We start from the raw sequence: 17,048 nt of genomic DNA on the forward strand, positions 1-17,048 counted from the left end.
TTTCCTTGGCTAATCAGTTCATGTTCAGCTCAGTATCCGTTCCCGTCAAAACGTATACCAGTCAGTCAACACATTGACTAACTGATCTCGGATGACAAGTCCAGCTGCCTTGTCTGAATCCGTCCAGATTAGTCTGACATGCTCAACTGCTATATTCGGACAGCAGTATCGTCTTAACCTGACCAGTACTATCCAGATGTACTGTCCAACATGTCTATCCCGTCTGATCAGTCCGACCTTGGACTGATCCAGTTCAAACTGCGGGATGGGGATGTACAGAATTCTCGGGCGGTCACCCATCCTAGTACTACTCTCGCCCAAGCACGCTTAACTGCGAGTTCTGATGGGATCCGGTGCATTAGTGTTGCTATGATTGCACCTAGGGATGTTAATATGGGCTACCCGGGCCTGTTTAGACTCTGCTCGTTTAGACCCTGCTCGTTTATGCTTGTTTATTGTCAAGTCCGTTTAGACCCATTACCCGTTTAAACCCATTTAATGTTAGTCCATTTATGTTGATAGTACCCGTTTACCCCGTTTAGGTCTGTTTATTTTTTTTTGTGAATTCTATTTTTTGTCATTAATCTTTTGTCATATCTTTATATGATTTTTAATAGTTTTTATTTGATTTTAAAACTTATAATAAATAGAAATTCCAATTAAAGCAAAATTTGAAAAAAATACTTTACTTTTATTAAATACTAGGAAACAAATCCGCGCATTCGCGCGGGCAATTAAATTCTTTACGGTCAAATTTAAATGATTTGATATTAATAAAAAAATATATTTAACAATTAATTTATCTTAACATAATAATTTTTCATTTAGTTTACATATTTATTAAATCTATTTTTTTTATCACACACACATGTTTTGCTAATTATTCTTTTCGTTTTTATTAGATGATGTTTTAGGATGGTATATAACGTCTAAAAAATATTTAATATGTAAATTTTCTACACAAAAATATTAATAATAGTTATACTTAACCATAGTCTGACCAATAGAAAAACCTAACTGCAAAATACATAAAGCCTAACATAAAAAAAATAATAGTTTTTTCATTAGAAATTGAAAACATCATCTAATTTGAAACATTTTTTTTCCAAACCGTCAAATATTAAAAACAAAAGGAGTATATTATACACGTACAAAATATAAAAAAAATAATTTTGTCTTATTTTTTATTTTAAATACATGTCAATTTTGTAAAATAAAACTGTTCAGTCAAGCTGTATAAAGATTGTTGAATCTTGAAACATTTAACAAAAATGCTGATATTTTAAACAACACTAAATTTTAAAATACATTGAAATGAAAGAAAATAAATCAATGAATTTCGATCTTTGTCAAGTATTAGGTTACACAAAATTTCTTTATATGGTAAGACAAAAAAAATTTATATTATATCAAAACTTTTCAAATTATTTAGATGTAATACACTTAAGTTGTTTATCAAAATTTTGTTTTAAGGGTATTCTGAAATTTGAATTTGGGATAATATGTTGTACAAGTTGTAATTTCCAGATTATGTTTGTTCTTCTAATTACTTATATATAACATTAGGAATACCAAGTTCTCCAAAGAAACTTACCTCTAAGGTCTCTCCACTTCTTTTTTCGAGTCCAAACTAACCTACTCAGACACAAACAGATAAGTGATGCACTTGAGGATGTTGTTGAGGCTGCTTTGGACCATACTCTTTTGTAATTGTCTTGTCTCACCTAACAATCCTTCATTTACAACTTCCTAACGATCTGGATAAACTTTTTGAAAATCTGAAATTGGTACAAAAAGAATGTAACAGACATCATCCACATGACATTACGTGGATTCCACTGAAAAACAGCATATTAAAGTATTTATATAGAAGTATTAAACTTCAAAACCATTAGATTATTCATATAAATATGATATCTGTCCACTGTGCTAATTGAAACACCAAATTACCATACCTCAATAAGACTAATAGTTATTTGTATATAGAAAGTTTGTAAAGCTAAACTCATATGTTTCTGGGAACATCTATCATCATAAATTCATAATTATCTGTTTTAACCACTTAATACATTTTTATTCTCCTAGCGTTTGTCTCCCTTAGAATTCAGTTTAAAGAGAGTTCCTATTTCAAACTTAATTGGCCATTTCTTGAACAATTCTGCCTCATTTATAATTACTTATGTATACAAGTTTGAAAAGAGAGAAGTGAGGATCATAGAATTTGGAAAAAGATACAAACATGTAGCCGAAAAAGAAGATTTTCTTGTTTAGATAGTCATGCGTCAAAGTTTGCAAACGTGTGATAGAATGCTGCTGTGGAACTCTGCAATAAACACGATATGTGTGCCGTGTAACGATTCTCAAGAGACCTGTCACCATCTATTCTTTAGTTGTCGGTAGTCAGATTAGATTTGGAAGCCTCTTGTTGGGAGGCTGTTTTAAGATACCTTCACAACCATATGGAGTGATATAATTGATAATTTTTTTCCAATCCAAGACTTACTCCTACCAAGGACTTTCTTGTGCGATACACATTTCAAGCAGTAGTGCATATGGTATGGAGGGAGAGAAACTCACGTCGGCATGGTGAGCAGGCAAGGGATGTGAACTGTCTGATCAAATTTGTGGACAAAACCATTAGACTCAAGCTTTTATCATTTCAAGGGAGGGGTCAAAAGTACCTAGAGGAGAGTTTGGTTACTTGATTTCGGACAAGACAAGGCTCATCTCCAACTTGAAGGATCATTATTTTTTGGTTTTTAGAACTCATTCTTTGATTCCGTAAACTTAGAAAAAACAGCTGCACTTGATGTAATATAGGTTTTGACTAAATAAATTTACATTCATTCAAATAAAAGAAGAACTATTGACATTATTTTTGATTCAAGTAGAAAAATAATTTAGGAGTTATAACCAATGTATAAGAAAATGCACAATAAGATTCGAGTTGAAAAATACTGTAACTAACTGCAGTTCAAAAACTTCTGAAAAATAACGATTCCAAAGATGAAAGAAGTCGGGATCTATAAATCCCTTATATATTAATTGAGGATCATTTAAAAAGTTGTAACCTTAATTTTGTACTAATTAAAAAGAGACCATGCTTAGGTGTCACTTAATTAGGATGTCAATTTAGCTTACGTGTCAGCTTAAAAATCAATTGAAAAAATGTTTGTTCAAATCCAATTATTAGGGAACATTATATTAACCCAAAATATAAGAAACGTGTATTTTTTTCTTAAATAAAAGCTACGGAATTACCTAATATGAATAACATATATATAACAATTAATGACAATGAATAATAAAGATTTGATAACAATTTTTTGCATTTTTCTTCATTTTCTTAATTTTATATTATTAAAAAATATTAAACAATCACATTAACCATATAATAATAAAATTAGATTTTTTCTTATATGTTATATTTTGAATTTTTAAAAATTACTTTAAATTAAAAAAAATGAAGAAACCTTATATGTTATATTTTATTTTTTTTAAACGACTTTCAAATACAAAAATAAAGAAACTTTATATGTTATATTTTTCTTATATGTTATATTTTTTCTTATATTTTATATTTTGAATTTTTGAAACGATTTTAAATTACAAAAATGTAAGTTATCATTAAACATACGACTAAAAGCATTAAAATGACATGTATCAATTCGATGGTTGATCTGAAACCTTTAAAAACCATATGAAAGATAAAGGTCAAGATAATTCAACCGTGGAAACAATACTGTTCACTTTTTTAAAAATGTGTTAGGTGAAAAAAAATAAGGTTTTTGTGTCATAATTTGTTTAATGTCCAATTCGATCAACCCATGATATATTAATTTATAGTTTAGTTCCATAATTTTTAATAAAAATTGATGAAATTATATAATAACAACAAAAATTATTATATATGTATAAATAAAATGATCAAATATATAAAAAAAATTGTCGATAATATATACGAATAAACTCACGATGCGCAAGGCGCAAATATTATCCTAGTAATATACTTGTTGAGAACAAATAAAAAAGAAGCGTGTAAACAGATTACTCGCTGGCCACAAAGATTCACTCCATCTCCTCCTACGCATCCCTAACCATTTGAAAAGAGATTTATCTCTTGATGATATCAATAGAATTATGAAGCGATAACAAAATTTGAAACTTTCATATACAGATTTATTAAAAGATGCAAATGACACGTTGACTCCAAAAGAATGTCATTTCAGAAGCAAATGAGACATCGTTAATCGTTATATAAAATAGAGATTACTTCAAATCTTTTGATGGGTTGTCTGTTGATGGCTAATGGGTTGTGATGCAGAGAATATTTGAATATATTCCAATTGCAAACTCAAATCAAATGTGAACTCAGAACACAACTTACATGTGACACAAATGTTTTTCCCATCGTGTAAGTCAGCTTTATCATTCGAATGGTAAAAGTACAAAGGCAAATTGGCGTAAGAGAGAGTAGAACTCACTCACGCACGAAGTTCCGAATCTATTAGTAACTATATTTCTTTCAGGTTATAAGCTTATCTGAAATTCCGAGCTACACATAAAAAAACATAATGGTAGTTTACCAAAAAAAAAAAACATAATGGTAAAGTTCGGGTAGTTAGCCCAATTTGTCTGACGTCTCTGTCGATATGTGTCCACATCAGTATCAATCTTATCTAATTACAACAAAATATTTGTGGAAAAAAGCTATTTCATTTATTTGTGCTCTCATCCCAGTTTACTTGAAGATTCACTGAGTTTTCGACATAACAATATTATTATCTATTGAAAAATATTGCTTCAAAGTTCAAATTAAATAAGATGGATTGTTTATACCAAATGTGATATATAGAATGTATCAAGTCAAAATATCTCTGGTATGTGGACAAGAACAAAAAAAAGAGTAACGCATGAGGGCACATATACCTAAGATGCTCATAAAAGGTTTTAAAATCTAGAAAACAAGCTTATGTGGCTCCATTCCTTGTGCAATGAAAACTGTGCAAAGGCAAGTATTCAACTCTGAAACTACCTCGATGGCTTTGATCAAAGCTCCGTCCACAGCCATCTAGTCGTCTTTTTCCCTATGTGTAGACACTTTCTGAGAATGAAGAGAGGAGTTGTATCATGTCTTTCATCAAAACAGTTGATATATTTCCCAAAGAAGATTTTTACCTCTCTCTCTGCCTCGAAGACTCTGATACATTGGAGTGTATAAGTAAGGACACGAGAGGAAGACAACACGCAGAGGAAGAGGAAAGAAGTGAAGAAGTACAAGGGAGAGCTTGAGATTGAAGCCTAGCAGAAAACAATAAACTTGAGTAGTATAAATAGTACACTTTTTGTATTTTGCCTTTAGGTGTTTGTAATTCAGATATATAGATCCACGGCTCCATCAGAGACTCTCCTTCTCCCTTCTTGTTCTTCTTCTCGCCTACCTTTCCAAAATACTGATCATCATATTTATCGAGGCTAACATCAGAGACTTTCAGGACGTGGCAATCATTGATCTTGAAGGGCCAATTACAAAATAGGAACATATCAGGTGACACAAGTAGTGAATGCTTAAGATGGATAATAGAATGTGGCAGAATTATAAAAACTCACCGGTCACAAAAAGAAAAACAGAGGGTAGTTGGTTAAAAAAAATTAACTCTCTTGCCCTTGAACCTACCAGCAAGGATGATCAGTAGTGTCCCAGGGGTGATGCTGGATCTGCAATACAATCACATTCACATTCACAAGCCTACTCAGACTGCAGCGTATAAATATTCATTAGATATCTTGATTCTCTTGCCATCGATATGGAACCAGCCTAATCAGACAAATAACATGTAACCGAAGTTGAGAACATGCAAGAGATTAAAAAGAATGATATGTAAATAAGGAATGGATAATTAATTTGAACCAGTTAACCGCCTTCTCCTGTGTATACATCTACCATCTATGCAATATAATATATTCACTGACATCTAAAAACATCTCATCTATACGTTCGGAAACTTTTGTTAAATCAAACATATCTCTACACCTAGTACTTATAACAGAATTTCTAATGTAGTATCAATTACAGGAAATTAATATAAAACTAATTTAGAAAACAAAAAACAGATTTTCAATGGCTAGAGAGAAATGTGATTAGAGGAAGACATACGCTTGACGTCTGCCCCGGTTGCTTCCGACCCAAGAAACAGCACAAGATTTAACAGACGAAGCTTCCAAATTGGCGTCGTATTTGAGCCTCAACATCAGATGACATGATCTATCCTCCGTATCTTATTTTCTCGAAATTGAGCTTTTCAATTCCATCCATGGCAGCGTTGTCACCGCAACAACTTTATTCTTCTAGTTCTTGCTCTTCTCTCTCATCAACTTTATAACGTCAGTCTCATCATCAATGAAGACGGTGGTGGCGGTTTAAATTCGCGGCGAAATATATTAGAAATCAATTGTAGCCGTCGAGTTGGCTGGTTAGAGCAGAGCATGATGAGGAACCAAAGCTTTTCCTTGGGACTTCGATTGAGAAGCGTTCTCAGAAAAAAAAATAACGACTAACCAATACTTCAATCTAATAATCAGTTTAAAAGGTGCGTCGTTCCCGTATCAAAAGAGGTCACCGTAAAAAGGTGCGTCGATCAGAGAAGAGGTGCATCAATCTGTTGAAACAATTACATGACGTAAGATTTTGTGATTAAAATAAATCGTGTCCGTTAGATTAAAAGTAGGGATAAACTCAAACGTTAGATCAAACTTTTTTTTTTCCTATAAAAAAATGCTGATGTCATAAGAAAACAAAATTAGGTTTGCTATTATATATAGATTAATCAGTTCATAATATCATATAAAACATCAACAAATTTTAGTAGGTTTTAAACACAATTATAACCTAAATTTTTTTCTAGAAAAAAAGCACAATATATATATATTTGTTTTGTAACACAAACTATATATAATATAACTATTTTCTTTCAAAATAAAATTATAAAAAAAAAATATTTTTTGAAAAAAATAATCTTTAAATAATTTTTTTTTTTAACTCATAAACGGGCTTTTATTTAGCGGGTATATCCGTTAACGAGACGGACCTAAACGGGCGGACCCGTATAAACCCGTTTATTTTTATATCATAATAAACGGGTCACGGATCCGCCCGTTTATTCTAAAGCCCGTTAGGCCCACGGGCTTCAAGCCCGTTAGGCCCACGGGCTTCAAGCCCGTTTTAACATCTCTAATCGCACCCTTTTATAAAAAAAAGGTTCAACACGAGGACTTTCCGGGAGATCACCCATCCTAATACTACTCTCGCCCAAGCACGCTTCACTGCGAATTCTGATGGGATCTGGTGCATTAGTGCTGGTACGATCGCACCCAATCCGAAAAATTTTTGATATATAGTAAAAATTCGAGTCAAGACAAATAGCAAAATGTAATTATCGTAAAAAAAAAAGCAAATCAGAAATATTAATTTTAAAAATATCAGATATCCGATTGGTATATTAATAGATATATAATTAGGCTTGTTAATATTTATTTTTTTTTGTTTTGCATTACAATTTATTTTAAAGATGTTAGTTTGTTTGTATGATATTATTATTTTTATTTTAAAGAAATATTATGAAAGTTTAATTATTTAATTATAATGCTATATATAGATAAAAAAACATATATATAATTAATGGATCGAATAGTGTACAAATATTTAAAAGAATTCTCGGTATCCGGTTTCTAGATATCTAAAGTTTTCCAGATCGAAGCTAATCAGAAACTTAAATATTCATTCAATAAATTTTTCAGATGGATATTCGAGTCCAGGCCTAATGGTTACCGACAAGACTCAAAACGTTGTAGTTTCAAGATATTTTCCTTTTCTAGCAAATTGGTCGGTTCTTTGAAGTTGCAGTAAGTTTATGAGTTTGATACAGAAATGGTAAGAGATTTTTCAAAATGTAGAGATACAACTCTTTGATCGACAGATTAATTATAGAGATGAAGCCATCTTCCGATAAAGTGTGTGATCTTCACCCAATTTACTTTCTAACTCACGATGAACTCGATAAAGAGTGAATCTGGGAGTTTTTCTTCTGATTGCTCAGCTCTCAAGACCGTGACAAGACTCCTTTTGAACTGCAAATTCCACAAAATAACACTCAAATACGTCCTCAGGATCACAAAGAGTATATGCTTTTAAACCGAGATATGACGTAATGAGTCTTGCATAGTCTATGATATTTATCCTATCTAAGTGTGTGCAATAGAATGTCGTGGAGGATAAGTCAAACCTGGGAATGGTCCCACCACGGCGAGGATCATTCTCCGTTGCTTGTCTTAGAGCCCTGGCAAAGGCCTTAAAGGTGGCCTCTATTATGTGATGAGAGTTTTCACCAGCAAGCTGTTGTAACAAAAACTTCTATTAAACACTGTCTTCAAAAAGTTGCCAAAACAGATTACAGAAGAACACTTCATGAAATCGTTTGCCAATGGAAAAATTTGGAAAGACAGTACCTGACGGATGTGAAGTGTCATACCGGAAGTATTCACCAACGACTGGAAAAAGTGCTCCACCAACTATAAATAGAAAGGTTTGCAAAATTTATAACTAAACATCAAACAAACCCCGAAAGAAATAACTAAAATAGAAAGGTTGAAGAACCTGAGTTTCATAGTTTCCAACTCTCTGGGTTGGAATCTTCACGTTGAAACCAAGATATGGTCTACCAGACAAGTCCTGCAAAGAGGTTTTCGTTTCATCATAAGCAGCAATGAGAGAATAAACACAGATGTGCAACAGAGAACTTTCATAATATTTTATTCTACCAGGGAAACATGTATAAGTGCTTCATCAAGAGGAGCTGTGAAGTCACCAAACCGATTAATCCCTTTACGCTCACCAAGCGCCTTCAACAGAGCCTAGACACACACAAACAAAGAACAAATACTCAGTAGTTTCATTACATAACAACCATTGCTGGCAGGTTTTAACTAGTAAATGTCACTAACTTACAGTTCCAATGGCAAGAGCTATATCTTCGTTAGTGTGATGATCATCGATATGAACATCACCAGTAGCTCTTACGTGCACATCAAATAACCCATGTGAAGCAAGTTGCTAACCAAGCAAGTGAAAAGACAAACATTACTCAAAATGGTTCAAATAATGAATCAAACATGATCCTTTCATTGAAACTGTCGGGCTAAGATCTGTTCCAAGGGGAGATTCAAATCATTACAGAACACAAAAGATACAAGGAAGAAAGGATACATCTAACATATGGTCAAGGAAAGGGATTCCAGTGGAGCTATCTGCAACTCCAGTGCCATCCAAATTGATCTTCACTGACACATTAGTCTCCTTTGTTACTCTCTTAACTTCTCCAATGCGAGCTGATCGCATAAAAAGACGATTTTAAGTGAGCCAAAAAAAAAAACTTGATGATACCATCATCAGGAGTTCAATGAAGAAATGAGATTCCATCTCAAGCTATATATAGTCTCAAAGCTGACCTGATTCGATTAAGGAAGAAGAATTAGCCTGAGAAAGGTTACTGCTTGGTGAAGAAGCGCAGGAAATAGATTGGCGAGGCTGAGACTGAGATTGAGACTCCATCCGCAAAAATCGAGGAAGCGAAGAAGAAGCGATCGACGCCTTCTGAGAGGGCGAAACCATAAATCCGAGGTTAGGTCGCACAAGCTGAGCGGAAGATTGACTAAACATGGCGGACGCAGACGACAGACAGCGGAAGGAACCACAGAGAGAGAGAGAGAGCTTTGTATGCCTTTCTTGTTCGAATCCCTCAAACGACGACACTTCAGCTCCCATTCAGATTATTAGAGCATCTCAAAAACAAAAAAACTCTATTTCCAAGTTTACAAAACTCTATATTTGAACTTTAAAAGCATTATTTTCCGAAAGCAAAACTTCAAACTCAACTTTAAAATTATTTTTATTTTATAATATGGTTCTTATATTTTTTATAACTAATTTAAATTCATAAAACTTTTGTAAATAACTACCACATATAAACATATTACAAAATTATTAATTAATAAAATATTATATTAAAATATAAATTTTTAAGCAAAATAACTTAATTAATATTAAACTTCAATCAAAATATCGTATTATTTCATAAAGTGATTTTCGTAATGCATATAAGATCTACTAGTGCATTTCGAAGTAAAAATAGTTCTCCTCATTTTTAATTTGTAGATTAGAGATGAAAAATTGTTGAAATTAGATAATATTAATACTTTGTAAATACATTAAATCAGAACAAGAAAATAAAACAATAAACATAAAATATTGCTACAAGACTAACTTTTATCGATGATATTTATACTCGTGAATATATTCAATATGAACAAGAAAGAATTGTACGAAAAGACATCATCAACAACAACAACCATCTTCAGTTACACAAACAAAAATTGGTCAATATTTGGAAATTTTGATGGTTCTAGATAAAACTTACATGACTATTAGTGGTGTTGTAATATTTAAATTTGTGTAATAGTTATGTCTTCATGTAATTTTTTAAAAGCTTTTTTGTTAAATTTCTTTTGTATATTTTTGTTGTCTAAATCTAGTTTTAAATATTTTAAATCTTATTTGAAAGTTTTATTTAATTTTATGTGTAAAACTTAGATTTTGTACACAAAACTTAAAATATTTATGAGATATAATTTTTATAGGGATTAAAACAATATACAAGAAAATATTTATATGAATCATAAATGTTATGTGTAGTTGTAGGGACCAAAATGCAAATAAAAATATGAAATTTGAAGTTTTGAGTAGTGAAACTTCAAATATAGAGTTTCACTCTTAAAAACTTCAAAATTAAAGTTTTGAAGTTTCGTTTTAGAAAGCAAAAAACTTTATATTTAAAGTTATAGAGTGTCTTTTGGAGATGCTCTTAATGGACTGAACCGAACCAGATGACTCGTTAACGCTAAAGTAGGTAAGTGGCATAACCGAAAAATCATTAATTTAATTCTCTATTTATTTGTAATCAGCAGTTCAACTACCTTTTTTGCAGAATAATTTATCAAACTATGACCTCTTTTCGGAACTACGCCAGACGCTAGTCGGGCGGCAATTCCGGGCCTAGCGAGTTACCGAAAAATCGGGGATTAAGCGGGGACTAAGCGGGGTCTAGTTTTTTGTACTTTTATTATGTTATATGTGGATATATATAAGTATATGCCTATTGTGTCATAGATGTCGATGTCTCCTAATGGTTTGGTCCTTGATCTGGCGCGCTATACAACCCGGGTTCGATGCTCCTTTCCTTCATTTTCATTATTTTCAATTATTTATCTCTCTGAAAAAAAGTCCCACATCGGTTACTAAGAGAAAATGACACCAAATCTTGATTTATATAAAGTCTTCTACATATTGAAATATTTCAAGATATTTGGGCTTCATAATAAGCCTTCGAGATATTTGGGCTTCTTAATAAGCTCCAAAAATATCTCTATTAGTTAAGATTTATTTTTTTGAGTTTTTATTGGTCTGATTTATTTAATAATCGTCCGCCTAATCGGTAAATGGGCCGATTAATCGGTTATTGGGCCGATTAATTGGTGACCGATTTTTTAGTCCGATTATGGTAAACTCGGGGCGGTTGGTCTCCGTCCAGCGCTTGGGCGGACGCCTAGGCGGCTAGGCGTTCGCGTTTTAGAACAGGGACTATAACTGACTGCATAAATTTAAGAATTAAAAAATCAATTGCTAAATAATCAAAATGAAAATTGTTTTTTTTTAACGATTTTAAATCAATAATTTGCATAGTGAAATGTAGAGATGTCAATACAGCAAACCCGCAGATTATGTCTAAATATCCCACTAGCGGGACGAGTAGACATGCATATACAAACTGCAATCCGCGGTATGTTGATCCTCACAGAGCAAAATAAAATTGAATCTATTGTGGATTGGGTTACTTGGACGTGGATTGGGTTACTTGGATGCGGATTGATTCGTTTAATATTTCTAATACTAAGAATTTTGATGAAATTTTAAAGACTATGAATAACTTGAGACACTTCTTAAATATTATATTATCTAACAAAATTATTTTAAGCCATTTAAAATATAAGTGAAGAAAAAATAGAAAGAACAAGACATTTAGAAAAATTGCATTTCATATTTGTACAACATAAATTAGGTTTTATGATTCTTTTGGAAATTTTGGAATCTAATTATTACAACAAATACAAAGAAGTGAATCTTGTAAATCAACTATTTCAGAATTTTAACTTTCACTTGCTTTGTATCAGCTAAAATATAGTAGGTTTATGGATGTTTTTTTGGCTTTTGTATATCAATTCATTGCCGTTGATCCGACTATGGTTCAGCTAGTAGACGTTGAAAGTTTACAAGCGAAGTTTACTTTTTAGTAAGAGCATGTTCATTGGTAAAACCCGTAAGTGTCTCTTAATGATTTTTTAACTATTAAAATTAAGATAAGGAACTTTGTTAAGAGACACTTAATTATAGTGGTTTATTGGTGGTTTCTTAATTAAGGTTCTTAACAATAAAAAAAAGATTAAACTCTTTTTAAACATAAAATTTTAAACAAAGATTAAATTTATTTATTAAATAAAACAAAATCAAACTAGATTTTAGTATAAAAACATTAAAACATTAAAACAAAGATTACTAAAATAAATTTTTGGTTTAGTCTTTTTTTTCTTCATAATCAGCTTTAGCACAAGAGTAATGTTTGGAATGAGACACAGTGATACTAATCAGTCATGCCTAGAACTTCCAAAGTTATGAGAAATAAAATACAAATCCTATTGGTATCGAAAAAAATTTAAATGATATGAGAACGGCTTGGACGAGAGTGGGAGTTACTCAGGTGTGTTGTCATCATACTCATCATCATCGTCAACCACTTCATACTTGCAATATTGGTCTCTGTTTGCAATAAGTTGCCAAAAGAGAGGGATCAACATATATATAAACATCGCAAACAGAGTAGAATAGAATTCAAGCAGCTGTCACAGGAATATACCACTATACAGTTGATTGAACAACGGTTCTTGTTTAGAGACGAGTGAACAAACTTGGCAGCAAAGCTTGTGGAAGGGTTATCTGAATAGGCAACTGGGGGAAGCATCTGAAACATTGATATATATATATATAATAAGTTAAGAGCCGTAAGATAATCGAATATTGGAAAACATAATCCACAGACATCAAATGGTATCTAACATCAACTGCAGCAGCTGGAGTTGCTTGCAAAGAGGTCATATCCCTTGAATCTCGCTGCCATGTTCGAGCCTGAACAAAAACATCAATTGAGTAAAACCACTCTGCACTCTAACTTCCATTAAAAAAAAAAGTATGAGGAATGCTATGTAATGACTCAGAGAGTTCAACTGGGAAAGATGGGAATACAATACATTACCTGAATATATCTCACAACGGTGCTATTGTAATCAATAGCTCTTCTCTACAGGTGTGTTGTCATCATACTCATCATCATCGTCAACCACTTCATACTCGCAATCTTGGTCTCTGATCATTGATGTGAAAAGCGACCAGCTTTCAATTGAAAGACAAAACAACATACACAAAGACACTGACTTTAAAGCATGCTAAACCGAATCTCAATGTCAGGAGCAAACACATTAGATTTCGATGAAACACTAGAAATTGGATGAGATTGATTACCAGCGCAGCCATGTAAGAGAGAGCAGCGTAGGCGCCGTGTTTGGTCATGGCAGATCCTTTGAAAAGACAGATCGTAGACTCCTTTACCGTCGGAGGTATCATTCTCTCCGGAGAGAGGAGGATCCGAAACAGGAAGAACAGGCCGACCAGAGCCACCGAGAGAGAGATTCATCCGTCGACGAGAGAAAAATCACGAAGTTTTGGAATCAAAACCGAGTGATTTCGTCCGCGAGAGAGAGGTTGAGATGAGAGAGAGAGACTTGAATGTGTGACGCGTGTCCTTAAGCAACGCCTCTTCCTTAGCTTAATTAAGCAACCTGTCTTATGTTAAAAGGTATTTTTCTTTTCTTTTAAATCATAATTTGCCTGACCAAAAAAAAAAACATGCTCTAATGTATTTGAACTGTAAGCCCTTTCGATTAGATGTTCTCATAAAACGTAAGTTTCAGCTTTCAGTAATTAAACATTACAATCTCATATATCAACGGCGTCGACGGGAAGCGAGATCGCCCTATAAAGAAGAGGCGGTGAATCTGACTCCGTCGGTGCCTTTAGCCTTTGATGATCAAGCTGTATCTTATGTCTTGCCTTTAGCCATCTCAACTCTCTCCTTATCTCATTCTCCGACCACCACTCACCTCTCACCTTCTTCCTCCTACTCAAACTCACCGACGTACCGTGCTCTTCTTCTCCATCATCAGAACGCGAATCTCTCAATCCCCAAATATCCGCATAATGAATCCTGTTATTATTACCACCTTCTCCAGACACAACAACAACATCGCCTCCATCTCCGTGTTGTCCTTCTCCTTCCACTTGGTAACTTATCTCCTCAAACCTACCGTGTACCGAAGAACAGCTTCTGTCATCAAACTGATGATGATGATGTTGGTGAGATTTTTCTCCCGAGAGTTCACTGTTTGATGATACTGTCTCTTGTATGTACCCGTTAGAAGCACAGTTCCCACAGAATCCTCCATTGTTGTTGTTCACGTTTGATTCACTTTCTGTAACGTTGTGATCATCAATCTTCCAGTCAGGTACCAAAGCAGAAATCTCCGCATCGATCATCTCCGCGATTTTCGCAACGTCTTGATTCGTTATGTCGAGTTCAGACACCATCTCTTCTACTACACTCCACGCTGTGTCTATAGCCGTCTCAAACGGGAAGTATATGTTCCTTATACGTCCTGTAGCACATAAAATCTTTAGGTTCTATTGTCTTATAAGCATCGTGAAGATTGAAACTTTGTGTGTAATCTTAATAATACCTTCTGCATCAGAGATTCTGAATCTCAAGAAGATCCCATCATTACCGTTTCTCTTCCCTTTAATCGAAATATCGACATGGTCAGAGTCTTCTTCATCGTCTTGAGCGAAAAGATTGATCTCACATATCTGTGGCTCAAGCTGATCAGGATCCATGAGAGGTTGTCTAAGGAACACACCAGTTTCATCATAACCGTTGTAGTAATCAATAGGTCTCAGATCAAATCCATTAACATCATCTTGTAAGAAAGGGTCTTGCAAAAGCTCCAAAGCAGTAAGCCTAGACGTCACGGTGGCTAAACACTTCTCAACGAAGGCACGAACCTCAGGGTCCTTCACTAAGTAGAAAGCTTCAGGCTTCTTCCCCTGAAGTAATGAAGAATGTTAAACCAAGACATGACATAAAAGGATCTGAGATTTTGAGGCTATAAACATTTTTTAATAGTTTTAATTTAAAAAATCCAGTAATTTTGGGACCTATCTCTATATTAAAAAATTTCAAAAGAATTTGGGGCTAATGCTAATGTTTCACTCGGCTGTGCCCAAATGCCACCCTAGACATAACATAAAAAAGTTTGATGTTCAAGATTATTTACCGAAGTAACTTTCTTGTAGATTTGTGCAGGGTGAGTGCATTCACTGTAAGGGTAATCGAAAGTGACCATCTCTAACACGCACATTCCAAAAGCATATACATCAACCAGCTCATTGTACTCCTCATCATAAACTTCTGGTGCCATAAACTCAGGGGTTCCTTTAAACAAACACACAAACATAAAGTAGGTAGGTCCAGTTATGTTTCAAAGACATTATTAAAAAGCCAATAAAGGTGAAGTTTTCGAAAGTACCAACGCAGCGAACAGCATGTGATTTACGAAGAATAGCAGCGAGTCCAAGGTCACCTATCTTGACTTCACCTTGGTTTCCATTGATGAAGATGTTATCGCATTTGAGATCTCTATGGATGATCGGAGGAGAACGGCTATGGAGATAGAGAAGCCCTTTTAGAATCTGCTTACACCATTGCTTCACCGCTTTAATATTCACTCTTCTATGTCTCAACCTATACCTACACAATCTCAAAGACTTCAACTTTGAAGTACCCATTTCTGATTTAGACAAAGAGATGACAAAGACACAAGCTGCTTACTGTCTAAGAGTGCCGGAGGTGAAAAGTTCAGTGACAAAATTGATTGATAAATTGTCAGTATCAACCCATGAAGTATAGAATCTCATGATGTTCTGATGATTCAAGGTCTTGAGCAGATGAATCTCTCTGAAGAATTTGTCCAACTGCTCAGGATTTCTCGTGAAATTTCGAAGCTTGACTTGGTTCCATGCCACTTCTATCCCTTCGTACTCATCAAAGGCTCTGTATCTGCACAGAAGAAGAATTTTTGGATTGTATTAAATTAATAATTAATTAAATAATAAATAAAGTTTGTGACGTTACGAGAGAACGTTCCCGACCAAACAAAAAAAAAGGTTGTTCTAAAGAAAGACAAAGAGAGAAGATGAATGCGATTACACTGTCTTCGAAGCTCCCTTGCCAAGTACTTCCTCGTACTGTCCAAAACCAAAAAAATAAAAATCAAATCAAATCGATTATAACGAAGTATGAACTATTAAGTTCAGAAGAATCATACTCTTCCATATCTTCCTGAAGGATCAACTTCAACAAACTCAGAGCAATCTTCTACGAAGCTTTCTTCACCATTCATGGCTCCTTCTTTTTGAGCGAGAGATGTTGGAGTTTGCGGAGATGATAGAAGAAGAAAATATATATATTTTTTTTTTTTTTTAAAGAGAGAATATGAGGAAACAAGTGGTTTTTTCTTTGGATGCCCACCTAGTAGTGGACACAGCCGAGAGACGGCCAGTTAGGCTTCTCACCCAATCACCTTTTCACAATACCACGCGTCGGTTTACCTTTTAGTAAACCGGGTTTCTTCGGTTTAACCAACCAATAAGTACCAAATCGTACTATCGTAGAATTATTTGAAAACCGCATTCAGCTAACATTAGTACGAGCTATGCAAAATTTGTCATTTCAATTAGAATATTCGGCAAATTTTGATTTTTCGGTCAGCTAATT

The 17,048-nt window shown here is 33.7% G+C and overlaps 2 protein-coding genes, 1 long non-coding RNA gene and 2 pseudogenes across 3 annotated transcripts; all 5 read right to left on the minus strand.

Annotated features, from left to right (window-relative positions):
* Positions 1-268: 268 nt before the first annotated feature.
* LOC125588250 lies at positions 269-381 on the minus strand (annotated as a pseudogene).
* Positions 382-4,696: 4,315 nt separating this feature from the next.
* LOC125587715 lies at positions 4,697-6,132 on the minus strand. Its single transcript, XR_007324013.1, has 3 exons — positions 5,611-6,132; positions 5,179-5,513; positions 4,697-5,104 (listed from the first exon to the last, which is right to left on the minus strand). It is a non-coding gene; the product is annotated as an uncharacterized LOC125587715 (long non-coding RNA).
* Positions 6,133-7,255: 1,123 nt separating this feature from the next.
* On the minus strand, positions 7,256-7,373 carry LOC125588212 (annotated as a pseudogene).
* Positions 7,374-7,845: 472 nt separating this feature from the next.
* Positions 7,846-9,859, minus strand: LOC125587714 (imidazoleglycerol-phosphate dehydratase 1, chloroplastic-like). Its single transcript, XM_048758734.1, has 8 exons — positions 9,505-9,859; positions 9,263-9,384; positions 9,005-9,109; positions 8,818-8,910; positions 8,654-8,728; positions 8,506-8,568; positions 8,283-8,392; positions 7,846-8,127 (listed from the first exon to the last, which is right to left on the minus strand). The coding sequence occupies exons 1-8, from the start codon at positions 9,818-9,820 to the stop codon at positions 8,100-8,102; spliced, it is 912 nt and encodes a 303-aa protein (XP_048614691.1). The 5' UTR covers positions 9,821-9,859; the 3' UTR covers positions 7,846-8,099.
* A 4,220-nt stretch (positions 9,860-14,079) lies between these two features.
* LOC106388243 (serine/threonine-protein kinase WNK2) lies at positions 14,080-16,819 on the minus strand. Its single transcript, XM_013828270.3, has 7 exons — positions 16,600-16,819; positions 16,482-16,519; positions 16,104-16,331; positions 15,802-16,022; positions 15,550-15,707; positions 14,956-15,319; positions 14,080-14,874 (listed from the first exon to the last, which is right to left on the minus strand). The coding sequence occupies exons 1-7, from the start codon at positions 16,672-16,674 to the stop codon at positions 14,159-14,161; spliced, it is 1,800 nt and encodes a 599-aa protein (XP_013683724.1). The 5' UTR covers positions 16,675-16,819; the 3' UTR covers positions 14,080-14,158.
* Positions 16,820-17,048: the final 229 nt, after the last annotated feature.

This window comes from Brassica napus, chromosome C5, assembly GCF_020379485.1.
Source record: "Brassica napus cultivar Da-Ae chromosome C5, Da-Ae, whole genome shotgun sequence".
Classification (NCBI taxonomy): domain Eukaryota; kingdom Viridiplantae; phylum Streptophyta; class Magnoliopsida; order Brassicales; family Brassicaceae; genus Brassica; species Brassica napus.